This window comes from Ochotona princeps, chromosome 4 (genome assembly GCF_030435755.1).
Source record: "Ochotona princeps isolate mOchPri1 chromosome 4, mOchPri1.hap1, whole genome shotgun sequence".
Lineage (NCBI taxonomy): Eukaryota > Metazoa > Chordata > Mammalia > Lagomorpha > Ochotonidae > Ochotona > Ochotona princeps.
Genome location: NC_080835.1, coordinates 1070145 through 1083081, shown reverse-complemented (window position 1 = coordinate 1083081; position 12937 = coordinate 1070145). Strand labels below are relative to the sequence as shown.

At 66.0% G+C, this 12937-nt stretch overlaps 2 protein-coding genes across 2 annotated transcripts in view; both read left to right on the top strand.

Moving 5' to 3' along the window:
- MRPL23 (mitochondrial ribosomal protein L23) overlaps positions 1-12937 on the top strand; it is a 262071-nt gene that overhangs the window by 179335 nt on the left and 69799 nt on the right. The window lies entirely within an intron of this gene.
- On the top strand, positions 2552-12165 carry CD81 (CD81 molecule). Its single transcript, XM_058662674.1, has 8 exons — positions 2552-2838; positions 8872-8986; positions 10280-10377; positions 10668-10742; positions 10838-10942; positions 11075-11176; positions 11899-11985; positions 12065-12165. Exons 1-8 carry the CDS (start codon positions 2773-2775, stop codon positions 12125-12127), a joined length of 711 nt encoding a protein of 236 aa, XP_058518657.1. The 5' UTR covers positions 2552-2772; the 3' UTR covers positions 12128-12165.

The following is a 12937-nucleotide window of genomic DNA, read 5'->3' as shown; positions in this document are numbered from 1 at the left end:
TGATGATTTTCTGGGGATTTCAAAACCCGGCACACAGCAGCACCCTGTGTGTAGGGAAATTGCGGAAGCTGGGTACGGCACAATAGCATAGCTGCTAAAGTCTTCACCTTGAACATGCCAAGATCCCATATGGGCGCCGATTCTAATCCCGGCAGCTCCACTTCCCATCCAGCTCCCTGCTTGTGGCCTGGGAAAGCAGTCGAGGATGGCCCAAAGCCTTGGGACTCTGCACCTGAGTGGGAGACCCGGAAGAGCTCCTGGCTCCTGGCTTCAGATTGGCTCAGCTCCGGCTGTTGCAGCCACTTGGGGAGTGAATCATCAGACAGAAGATCTTCCTCCCTTCTCTCCTCTCTGTGTATCTGCCTTTCCAATAAAAATAAATAAATCTTTAAATTACAGAAGCTCCGCCTACTCTGTCCCTGAAGCTCCAGGGAAGGGATGAGGCTGAGATGGGACATCTGGGCCCCCCATGCCTGGCACTGCACCTTCAGCCCTGTTTCGGGGTGCGAGATCACACCAGCCATGTTTAAGGTTTATTAAGGAGTCTTTATTAACCAAGCTTGTTCATAATAGAACACACCAGAAATAGCAAATCACAAGTCCATACGGCAATCCAACCAAACATAACCCCAAGAGGAACAAATGGTCATTATCCTTAAGTCCATCCGTTAAGCTGAAGACCTATGTCCGCTTCCCCAACAATGTAAGTTGTCCTAAGAGACGTGAAACAGATAACCTGGACACACTTCCAAAGCTGCAGACACCTTTCCCTGGCTTCTCCGCCCACATTCCATCACTGCCAGGCCTCACCTCTCCTGGAACTCCTGATAGCACACAAACCAGAAACAACACTACTATATCCACTGTCCCATCTAAGCAGCACACAGGGACCATGCTCAGGGGATTACCTGTTCTGGTCAGCCAGAGTCGAGGTGCCAGAGAAGCAGAAGCACCTGACCAGAAAGAGAGCGAGCCCCCCGCTTCACGGGCCTTTTAAAGGGGCATGTGAGGGGCGTGGCTACACAACAATGCAATACCATCCCCTCTCAGTTAATAGCTGAGTCACAGGTGGGCAGGGGGCGTGGCTGAGGATGGAATTAACATTCCATTGCTGTTAGACCCTACCTCCAGGACAGAGGGCAGGGGACACAGCCACATTCCTTCTGCCCACTGTCAGTGTGTGCTGGCTATCACTGGCTACACCCATAACAAGCCCCTCTTCCCAGAAGGTGCTGCCAGAATGGAACTCCTGGCCCAGGCACGGCCCCGCAAGCCCCTTCCCTCTCCTAAGGAACATAGCCCACCTGGGGGCTGGGACAGGCCCTGCGACACGTGCCCAGAGACCTGTCTTGGCTCAAGCCAGTGAGGCTGCCCTCCCCCATCACGCACAGCCCCTCCTCCCTGCCAGCCTGTGGGGCTGGGGGCCTACTACCCACCACGGCAGCACCCGCCCCCTGTGCCTGCAGCCACCTGGCCTGGCTTCAGGCTCTCTCCCCCTGCCCAGTTCCGTCTGCCGTCAGCCTCATCCCTGCCAGCTCCTTCTGCCATGTCAGGCAGAGAGCTCCCTGCCCCCAGCTTCTCCAGCATCCTGGGATGGGACCATGAGCCAGGCGACATCTGCCGTGCCCACTAGGGCTGCAGGTGCTCCAGGGGAGGGGTCTGGCTGCCTGGCGTCCCCCCAGTCAGCGCTTGGAACAGCGCCGGGCACACAGCGGGTGCCTGGGAAAAGAGGGGACAGGGGCAACTGGTGGACCAAGGACATGGCGCACACAGCCATGCTCTGGGCAGGAAGCCCTCCACGGCCAGGGACAGCAGGCAGCTAACAGCGACACCGGCTTTCCCAGCCCTGTCACTCCTTGCAGTGTCCCTGAGGTCACCTCTAGGGGAACTAAAGCAGACCTGGCCATCGGCCACCCAGGGCAGCACACCGCAGCATGCACGCTCCCCGGACACATGCAGAAAGTCCCCGGAGAGGGACGGCACCTGCCTTGCACAGGGAGCCTCAGGCCTGGCCACCAAAGGTGACAGCATGGGCTCATCTCTGGGTAACCAGGGACAAAACACTCTTGGTGACCCCATTTCCTCATCAACCTCCAGCAGCCAGGGCAGCTCGGCCACTTTCAGGAAGTTGGCCCGAGTCCCACGTGGCTCCCACCCTCTCCACGTGCTCTGGGCCCCGGCAGCCAGCAGCCAGCACCTGCTCGCGGGACCAGGAACCGCCAGCCCCGAGTTCAGTTCTAGGTCCTGGGGACAGCCCCCTGCGCATGCAAAATAGCTGGGGGTGACACAGCAGACACCTACACCGGGGAGTCCTCCGGGATTACCAAGAAAGCTGGGGGAGGCCCTGCCCACAGGCGCACACCCAGGGGTGACCCTGCAGCCTCAGGCTGAGGGGGGCGGGAAGGGGGAAAGGTCCCAGTCGCCGGACCTCGGTGGCCGCAGCACCCCCCACGCCCGCCTGTTCGCCGGGCGGCGGGGCCAGGCCCGGGGCGGGGCCTCTGGAGGGGCGGGACCTCGCGGCCCTATAAGAGGCGCGGAGGGGCGCGCGCACGGCCACCGAGAGCGCGCAGCAGCGGCGGCGGCGACCCTTCCGCGCTACCGGCTAGGCCTCCCGTGCCCCGCGCCCCGCGCGTCCAGGCTCGCCGCGCTCCGATCCCTGGGCCCACCGGCCGCCAGCGCCTGCCAGGCCGCCCTCCCAACCCAGGCTCTCCCGGCCCCGCACTCCGGCCCGCTCTCCGCTCAGGCCCCGGCCCGCAGGCCGCCCGCGCCGCCATGGGGGTGGAGGGCTGCACCAAGTGCATCAAGTACCTGCTGTTCGTCTTCAATTTCGTCTTCTGGGTGAGCGGCCGGGCCCGGGGCGGGACCGGGCGGGCCGGAGGCGGGGCGCGCCCCACCCGGGGCAGGCCGAGAGGCCGCGCGCGTTAGGCCCCGCCGGCGGCCGCCAAGTTGTGTGGGCCACCTGTGGGCTCCGGGCGCAGGGTCGGGGGTGGGGTGACCCGGCACCGCCTGAGCCCCCCGACGGCTGGGCCCCGACGCTGCGCATCCGGGCCCAACACGGCGGCCTGGCGGGGCGCCTGGGTAGATGTGGGGGTTGTTTCCGTTAAGTGCCCGTAAGAGGGTGAGAGTGTGAGGGCCGGAGCCCTGAGCCCGCAGCCCCCCGGCTGGGGCTCACACCGACCCCCTGAGACGCAGTTCCTGGGACCACCCCACTTGGCGGGGACGGAGGGGCTCTAGCCCCGCCCCCATGAGCTCATCGGGGCCACCGCCCCTGGAGGGGCAGCGAGGGGAGGGGGCACACAGCCTGCGGAGCAGCTCGCCCGCTAGGCTGCTGGCGCCACTGGGCACCATCCTGGGAGTTGCGGCTGTGCCCCGGCTTCCTGAGGGGGGCGTGGGGAGCCCAGGCTCAGCACAGGGGTACATGAGTTAGCACCGGGTTGAGGTTGGGTGGGAGGGTCTGGCCTTGGAAAGGGGGGCGGGCACCTTGGTTATCTCAGGGTGCACGAGTCCCCAGTCCTAGGCTGGGGCAGCGAGAACTTTCTCCGAACCCGGTCTGGGCTTCTGGAGGATTTTGGCCTTTTGTTTTCGTTTCCTGTCAGGGGTGGGATTGGGGGTGGGGTGGAGAGCAGCCAGCCAGGGGGAGTGTGGGTGGGCGGGGACGGCACCCCTTCCCTGCAGGGCCAGGACTGGGTGCCTCTCAAGTTGAGCTGGGAGTGTAAACTTGTGAGCTGGGAGGGTGGGGCTGGGCACATCTGTTTCCCATCTGGAAGGCTCAGGATCTTAGTCCGGATCTGGGGCAGGGAGCTAGGGGGTGAGGACGCCCCCTCTCGGCCGCCGGAGCTCCTGCGTGGGTCACTGCTGGCCAGCGGATGGCCCGGCCCCCCAGGCCTTGGCTGGGGAAGTGGCGTCTGCGTGGATTGGTAGCTGTCCTCTTGGGCCCCAGACACGGAGGAGGTGACCAGCCAGCCGGGGCCAGCAGAGCCGGAAGCCGCTGGGCGGCGGGGGTGGTGGGGTGTGGAGGGCAGGTGGGGGCAGGGGCCTCCTCCAGGAGATGTTTGTGCCCTGGGCTTGTGGGCATCCGTGCCAGGGTAAGGTCCCGCCCACTGCTGCAACTGGGTGCTCCCCGGGGACCTGGGCGGGCACGTTTCCCTGGCAGCGGGAGTGGAGGCACGGGGTTCCCAGGGCTGGTCTCCCTGGGGGCCACCCCACCGCCCCGCATTGCAGAGCCCACAGAGCCCACTCCCACAGCATCCCCCTGCCCTGCTAAGCTGGGGAGCGGAGGGCCTTAGGGGGCCTCATGTGTCCTAGTTGTTGGCAGATTGGCCCGAGCGCCTGAGCACGAGCAAGGGGCCTGGCACTGGTACGGCTCCGGAAAGGGAGGCCGTGTGTGGCAGCCAGCAGGAATATTGGCCCGGCAGAGGGCCTAGCCTGGCTGTGTAGGAAGTGCCCGCTGTGGCCACGGGGCCCCAGAGGAAGGCCAGGTTGGCCTGGCATGCCTGGGTTTTTAAGATTTTCTTTATTTGAATGTCAGAGAAAGATAGGTCTCCCGTCCTCTGGTTCATTCTTCAGATACCCGCAGTGGCCAGGCCTGGACCAGCCTGATGCTGGGATCCGGACACTCCAGTGGCCCGAGCCAGCACCTGTCACCGGGACTGTATCCCAGGCACTCTGGTACCGCATGCGGGCGTCCTGGGCCACATCGCAGCTGCTGTGCCAGATGCCTGCCCCGCGTGGGGCACGTTTTCAGCCTGGGCTGTTTCTGTCTGTGGCCCCACTTCCCATCCAACTTCTTGCTAATGTGCCTGGGAAAGCAGTCAAGGATGGCCCAGGGCCTTGGGCCCCGGCACCCATTGGGACAATGAAGCTCCTGGCTTCAAATTGGCTTAGCTCTAGCTGTTGCAACTATTTGGAGAAGTGAACCAGCAGGTGGAAGATTTTTTTCCCTCTCTCTCTCTCTTTCAAATAAAAATAAAAATTAATAAGGAATATTTAAAAACCCCAGGCATGCAGTTACTCCTGCCATCGCCTCATCATGGGTGAAACCCTGGACTTGCTGGCCAGACAGACTGGGGGTGGGACCCTCACAGGTACCCCTGAGGTGGGTCCAGAGCCCCCAGGGTGGGGAGGTTGCAGAACTGGCCTCTCTTTCACGTCCTCACAGTGGGTGTGACGAGAGCCCCGGCGCCCTGGGCAGCCTCCGGGGGCCAGGGGGCCGAGGAGCCCAGTGGCAAGCCTGCTTACCGGCCTCTAATTCAGCTGCCAGTCGGCGCAGGAGTGTCCAGCCCTGGTCCCAAGGACCTGTTCCTGGACACAGGGACTCGCCCGCATGGGCGGTGGACTCCCCCTGGAGTCCCTCCTGTGGCACGCATTCTGGGGAGACAAGGGATGGGTGGCTGTGCCTGAGGGGTGAGGGGGGCTGCTTCCTGAGGGCCTTCTGGCCTGCCCCAGCCACCACTGTCCCAGCTCCTGTCCAGCTCCCGAAACTGCCATGCAATCGATCTGGCGTAGAGTCCAGGCCCGTGGGAGGGGCCGGCCAGCTGCTGGTTTACAGAGAACCTTGGGGTGGGGACAGGACTGGGGGCGGCCTGGTGGCTGGCCCTTGCTCCGGCCCTGCCCCTGACTCCAGACCAGTGTGTGTGTGAGGGGGTGGTGAGCTTTCAGCCCAGGGACCCGCTGTTTGGCACGGAGAGCTGGGCTTGCCCAAGTGTGTGCTCCCAGGCCCTCACCTGCCTCCGGTGGGATGTGGCGTGACCCGGAGTGCTTTCTCAGCACCCCCACCCACACATGTGGTACCTCAGGGTCCACCTGGAAGGCTGCAGGGCAGGTGCTGAGTCATCTGAGACGTCCAGGATATGGGTTAGGGAATGGCCATGGGGCTGGGATGCTTGTAGCCCATAATGCCTCATTGATGGGCAGCGCGCAGCTAGAACGAAGCCTCCAGGACACCCACCGTGCCTGGGCTGAGCTCTGGAATAGGGCCAGAACATTCCCGGGCAGTGGATTTGGGCTACTCGGGTTCCGCACCCCCCCACTCCCATCCTCGGCTCCCTCCAGCTCAGTGCTCCCCATTGCCAGCCTGGCATGGCCTCAGCTGCATGCCCAGGCCCTTCTGCCCAGCATAGCAGCTGCCTCGTGCCAGGCTGCTGGCGCCTCAGCCTGCAGCTGCCCATGAGGTGCCAAGTGACTGCTGGGGTAGTGGGGGCAGGGCTGGGACAAGAGCCCGGTCCTCAACCCCATGTTGCCACAGCTTAGGGACACCTCAGGCCTCTGTCCCTGGGGCTTTCACAGCCAAGTGGCACCCCTCCTGCCCTAGAGCCCCTTGTGGGGGCCCTCTGGTCAGTCCCACTGCCCCTCCCTTCTTCAGGCTCTAAGGGCAGGCAGGGTTGTAGGCACCCTGGAGAAGGAGGCCTGAGCTGCAAGGGTCAGGGCTTCCCAGGGCCGGCCGGGTCTGGGGTCTGCCTCCCCGCCCTGGTGTCCTATCTTTAGATGCTGGAGATAGGCAGCTTCCTGAGGCCGGGGGCGCTGGGCCATACGTCCGCTTCCTGGCTGAGGGTTGGAAGAGCTCGCCCCTTCCCTCCTGGGAAGGCTGGAGCTGGCCTGGAATCTGGGGCCCAGGCTGGCCAAGGGAGGCCAGGGCTACTTCCCAGCCTGCTAGAGGCCTGCGCTGCCCCCTTGCCCCAGTGAACTGCACAGGAAGGTCTAGCCACCTGGGAGGGGGATGTGTGGGCTGGTGGGGGGGAGGCTTGGTGCCCACAGCCTCTGCTTCCTGGGAGCCGGCAGCCAGGCTGGATGGGAGAGCAGCCATTGGAGGGGAGGAGGGAGGAAGCCGAGTCTTACAGAGCCAGAGGCCTGCAGACACGCAGCACGCTACCCGCCACCCCCATGCTGGGCGGTGTCCTGGGGCACGAGCCTCTTGGCAGGCCATGCCACTGTTGGGGGGCTGTTGTGTGGGAAATGAATGGGTGAGGGCATGGGAACCCACCACCCGTGAGCTGGGCTGCCGTCCGCCCTCTTTCCCCATGTCTGGCTGCTGCCCACCGCACTGGAATGTTCCCGGGTGTTCGCCGCCAGGCCTGGGAATCTCAGGGTGGGGAGTTTATCTTTTTAAAGATTTACTCGTTTTTGTTTGGAAGTCATTCCCCAAATGGCCGCAGCGGCCGGAGCCGGTCTGATCCGGGGCCAGGAGCTTCTTCCGGGTCTCTCACGTAAGTGCAGTGGCCCGAGCGTGCGGGCGCCCTCCCGTGCTTTAGGGCTTTAGCGTAAAGTAACCGCACCGAGACCGACTGCCATGTGCGATGCCAGCGAGCGGACTGCGGCTGGCCCGCTGTGGCACAGTGCCGGCACACAGCTGGCAGGGGCCACCGTGTGCTGGACGCTCCAGGGCAGTCAGCGCCCTCCCAGCTGGGCCCTCCTGGCCTCTGATTTGTGTCTGTGTCACACTGTTGTGTGACTGTCCGAGTGTCCATAGGTTCAGGCCACGCACAAGGTTTCTGGAGCATCTCACGCCCCGGGGTGAGGCGTCCTCTGCCCAGGCTGACGCATCTGTTGTTCTGGGTGCCACCACTTGGTCGGCCTCGTCCCCCATAGACCACCCTCCCCTCCCCGTGGCAGGCTGGGTGCCCAGGGCTTCTACATGGGGTCCGAGCCTACATTCAGTCCTGGGTCTCCATTAGAGCAGGCCTGCCCCGCACCACACCCAGTCCCACCTGCATTGCCTTGGTAGGGTCAGACCCCCTTGGTTTGGGAGGGTGCTTGGATGCACGGGCCCTGGCTGTGCATCCGGGAGCTGGGTGGGGATGCCAGGGTGCAGAAGGCTGGGGGAGCTGCCAGGAGGCCCCACGGGGTGGGCAGCTGTGTTTGGGGCCCAAGGCTCCTCCCTTTGAGTGGCCCTGTTCCTCATGATTGCCACTGCCCAAGGAGGCCACAGGTTCACTAACAGCCCTCCTGGCTTGGTCACCTCCCACTGGACAGCAGCCGAGTCCATGGCCTCCCCCGTGTCCCCCGCTGTCGGCTTCAGTCTGAAGCCCAGGTCCTTGGCAGGTTGGCCCACAGGCCACTGTTGGCTCTGGCTGGTCCTGCACCGGCTCTGGTGGGGACGTGGTGGGAGATAGTGTTCCAAACCAGGGCCCAAGTTCAAACCCTCAGGAGGGCACACGCGCAGAAGCAACAGCCCGGGCGGGCCCTCAGCAGTCCCTTTGGTGGTGTGGGGGACCTGTGTGCGACATGAATGGGATATGTATCTGTGAGCTTGTGGTGGGGGGGTCCACGTGAGCCTGAGCCTCTCAACACTGGAACACCCCCACCTTGGGGCCCAGCCCGCTCCCTGCAGGGGCCCCCAGAGCCAGGGCCCCAACCAAATGGGGGTCTCGGTTTTCAAGCTCTGGCTTGCCAGCGGCCTGCTGGGAGGATGGTAAGACCAAGACAGGGTGTGGTCACACAGCCAGCCTTCCCCTCCCAGCACTGAGGGTGAGTAGCAGGACACCCCAGGGCCGGCAGGGACCAGCTGGTGCGTCCCCCACCCCCAGGAGGAGCCTGGAAAGTGGGGTGTGTGAGCACTGTGGAGGACTCAGAAGCACAGCTGGCCTGGGGACCAACCACAGGGCGCTGAGCGGTGCCTCTGTCCTGCCCCCCAAGTGCCCACTTTGACGACTGAGGTGCCAGCTCCTCCTCCCTCCCTTGTGGCCCCCTATTCCTACAGCCACAGCCTGAGGTCCCCACCCCAGGGGACCAGCACTTAGGGTGGGCCTCCCCCTTTGTCTACAGACGGGCTGCTGGCACCCAGTGAGCCAAGGCTGTGCTGTGCGGAAGAGGGGCTGCCCTTGAGAGCTAGGCTGCTTTTCCCGGGGCTGCCCTGACGCTGTCCTCTGTTTCCAGCTGGCTGGTGGCGTGATCCTTGGCGTGGCCCTGTGGCTTCGCCACGACCCGCAGACCACCAACCTTCTCTACCTGGAGCTGGGGGACCGGCCAGCACCCAACACCTTCTATGTGGGTGAGTGGGAGGATTCCTGGAACAGGCAGTCGCCTGAGCTGAGAGGCAGGGTGCAGGCAGGAGCGGTCACCTCTCGGCCGAGCCTCTGCAGCCGGCTGGGCAGAGGTTGGCTGTGCCAAGCCCTCGCCAGCAGGACTGTGGGTGTCCCGGGCAAGGCTGCCTGCCCAGGAGGGTGGGGCTAAATGCATGAGAGGGGCCCGAGGCCACTGGAGCTGAGGGCTGGCTGCACCTTGCTGTCCTAATAAGGCGCGAGTGGGGGCCCAGCGCGGGCTGGGGGGTGGGGCCTGGGCAAGTGTTACCCTTTAGAGGAGGAGCATGGGGCTGCCAGACGCACAGGGCTCCCAGTCGGGGCGGGCGCTGCCATGCCAGCCCGGGGGGTGGCTGAAAGCTTTGGTCTCCTGGGCCGTTCCATTGTGAAGGGTAGGGTGGGATGGTGCGGGGTCCCCTTCCTGGCAGTCTGCCAGAGTTGGGTGGTGCCTGTGGAGGCCGGCCCTGGCCCCAGGCCAGGATTCAGGGCCGCCTGCACCTCTGTCTGCAGGGGCTCCCTGCCACCCTGGCCCTGGCTCTCTGGGACCCAGCTGTGACCCTGGTGTCCAGTGCGGCCAGAGGTGCAGGAGACTAAGCCAAGTGTGCTTTCTGGAGCTGGGGGACATGACCTGGGTAGCCAGGCGTCCCCAGGCCTTGTGGGAGTCGGAGTCCCAGTCCTGGCCACTCCCACCAGCCTCCCTTGGGTTACAGCTTCCTGGAGCCCCCAGGGGCTGTGCCGCCTGCCTCTGGTGGGGGGCCCCTGGGAGCCCCTGGGCAGTACCTGGAGCCTCCATACAGGCTCAGGCCCATCGGGGCTGGATGCCCTCTGATACTGGGTGGCAGGGGTCGAGCCAAACCCACATGTGCAAGGTCTGAGCCCAGAGGGGCTGTGGGCTCTCTGCAGCTCTGTCCGACAGGGACCACCTCCCTGGGCCCCAGCTCAAGGATGCCAGGTCCCTGGCGGGCGTATCCTATGTCCTGGGGGAGGCTGCAGCCTCAGGGCTAGCTCTGAGCCTGGTGTGGGTCCCACGGGGCTGCCTGGCTGTGGTGCCGTGGTGAGGGGCCCCGCCCAGTGCTGGTCCTTTTCCAAGGGCTCCTGGCCAGACCGGCACCTGCTGGCTTGCAGCGCCTCTGTCTTGCCCACCGCCCCCAGGGTTGGGATGTCCTCTGCCTGATGTCCTGGTGCTGGCTGCAGCCACAGGGTGGCACGGCTGGGGTGGGGACACCTCTGCCTCACCGTCCCCCTGCCGCCCCTCTGCCCCACAGGCATCTACATCCTGATCGCCGTGGGCGCCGTGATGATGTTTGTCGGGTTTCTGGGCTGCTATGGGGCCATCCAGGAGTCACAGTGCCTGCTGGGAACGGTAAGGGCAGGTCAGGGGGTGGCAGATCGTGTCCAGTTAGCTGAGGATGTGGGGGCCGGGCACAGTGACGGGTTCACGGTGCCCCTGCTCTGTTCTAAGCTAATCTTGCCTGTGTCTCCTGAGGCGGAGCAATCAGAGCATGGGAAAGGGGGAGGCTGAGGCACAACCCCCCCAGGCCCCAGGGAAGCTGCATCTGAGTGGGGGGGCTGACCCCCAACACACGCCCTGCTTGGCATGCGGAGGTGGCCCCAGCCTCCCAGCCTGACCCCCCGTCCCCTCTCGGCCCCCAGTTCTTCACCTGCCTCGTCATCCTGTTTGCCTGTGAGGTGGCCGCCGGCATCTGGGGCTTCGTCAACAAGGACCAGGTTGGCCTGGGTCCCCTGCTGCAGGGGGCGGGGCTGTGGGAGGAGTGACCCTTTGCTCCCGGGGTGTTGATGGCTTGGGGCGGCCCCCTCCCCAGATCGCCAAGGATGTGAAGCAGTTCTACGACCAGGCCCTGCAGCAGGCCGTCATGGACGACGAAGCAAACAATGCCAAGGCCGTGGTGAAGACCTTCCACGAGACGGTGAGGCCTGAGCAGGGCAGGGGCGGCAGGGAGCAGCGAGCAGCCTGGGCGGGACGGGGGCGGCAGGGGGCGGCAAGCGGCCTGGGCACCGGGCATAACCAGAATTGAACGCAGCCCCTGTGGTCCCCACAGCTCAACTGCTGCGGCTCCAATGCTCTGACGGCGCTCACCACGTCCGTGTTGAAGAACAACCTGTGCCCCTCAGGCAGCAACATCATTAGCAACTTGTTCAAGGTGTGGGGGGCTGTGTGTGGGGCTGTGTGCTGTGCACGGGGGGCTGTGTGCGGGGTTGGGGGCTGTGCACGGGTGGGCTGTGTGCGGGGTTGGGGGCTGTGCACAGGGGGCTGTGTGCTGTGCACGGGGGGCTGTGTGCGGGGCTGGGGACTGTGCACGGGGGGCTGTGTGCGGGGCTGAGGCTGTGCACGGGGGGCTGTGTGCGGGGCTGGGGGCTGTGCACGGGGGGCTGTGTGCGGGGCTGGGGGCTGTGCACGGGGCTGGGGACTGTGCACGGGGGTGCTGTGTGCGGGGCTGGGGCTGTGTGCGGGGCTGGGGGCTGTGTGCGGGGCTGGGGGCTGTGCACGGGGGGCTGTGTGCGGGGCTGGGGGGCTGTGCACGGGGCTGGGGACTGTGCACGGGGGGCTGTGTGCGGGGTTGGGGGCTGTGCACGGGGGGCTGTGTGCGGGGTTGGGGGCTGTGCGCGGGGTTGGGGGCTGTGCACAGGGGGGCTGTGTGCGGGGCTGGGAGCTGTGCACGGGGGGGCTGTGTGCGGGGCTGGGGGCTGTGCACGGGGGGCTGTGTGCGGGGCTGGGGGCTGTGCACGGGGCTGGGGACTGTGCACGGGGGGGCTGTGTGCGGGGCTGGGGGCTGTGCACGGGGAGGGGCTGTGTGCGGGCCTGGGGGCTGTGCGGGGGGGCCGTGTGCGGGCCGGAGCTGAGGCGCCTGCCCGCCGCCCGCAGGAGGACTGCCACCAGAAGATCGACGAACTCTTCTCGGGGAAGCTGTACCTCATCGGCATCGCGGCCATCGTGGTGGCCGTGATCATGGTGAGCGCCGGGCCTGCTGCGGCGGGGCGGGAGGGGCTCCCCAGGCCCTGCGCTCACCCACACCTCCGCCCGCCCCCAGATCTTCGAGATGATTCTGAGCATGGTGCTGTGCTGCGGCATCCGGAACAGCTCGGTGTACTGAGGCTCCGCGCGCCGCCGCCCGTGTACATAGCGCCTGGGGCTGGGCTTCCTCCGGGCGCCCCCTGCCAGCGCCGCGTGCAGGTGGCACGTGTGTCAGTGAGCCTGCCCAAGCCCGCCTCGCCCACCCCAGCCCTGCCCAGGGGGGGCCGTGGGGACCGGGGGTGGGGGGCTCTGTCCCCTGGCTGCCCGCCCCCTCCCCACCTTTTTAATCCCAGCTGCTTTCCCGGCCATTCCGAGGGCCGGGCCAGTGAGCACTCTGCCTTCCACGCACCTGTCCTTTCTAACATGTCACCTCCCCACTGTGACGGCGACAGCTGGCACGGTCACTTAATAAAGACGGAAAGACCAGGCATGCCACCAGCGTCGTCCACCCCGTCCTGTGGGGGCCCACAAGGCAGCGAGCGGAGGGGGCGTGGCTCGCTGGGCAGAAACCCTCGGCCAGGGGCCACGAGCGGCCGGTGGACATCTGTGCCCCCGAAGGGGCCCGCTCTCCCCGTCCACTCCCGGGGGCTGGGCCCTCGGCCTGCTGTCTGCCGCAGGGCCCGCGCTGGGACGCCTGGGGCTGGGCCGGCAAGCGGCGGGGCGAGCCCGGGAGCGCGCCTCGTGTGGACGGCCCGGGTGGACACAGGGCGGACACAGGGCGGACGGAGCCGCAGGGCCAGCCTTCCTTCCCACTGCCCGCGGCCTGGCAGCTAAGGGCAGCGCGGCCCCTGTCTGCACTGAGCCCTGCGGCCTGCGCGGCAGGGCCGGCCCTGTGTGCGGGAACAGGCGGGGCAGGAGCCCCAGACTGCCCGGCCGGCCCGCTCCGGGG

Coding starts and splice junctions, on each gene's coding strand:
- CD81 (XM_058662674.1), top strand. CDS start 2,773: ATGGGGGTGGAGGGCTGCACCAAGTGCATCAAGTACCTGCTGTTCGTC. Junction 2,839..8,871: donor TCTTCAATTTCGTCTTCTGG/GTGAGCGGCCGG, acceptor CTCTGTTTCCAG/CTGGCTGGTGGCGTGATCCT. Junction 10,743..10,837: donor GCTTCGTCAACAAGGACCAG/GTTGGCCTGGGT, acceptor CCCCCTCCCCAG/ATCGCCAAGGATGTGAAGCA.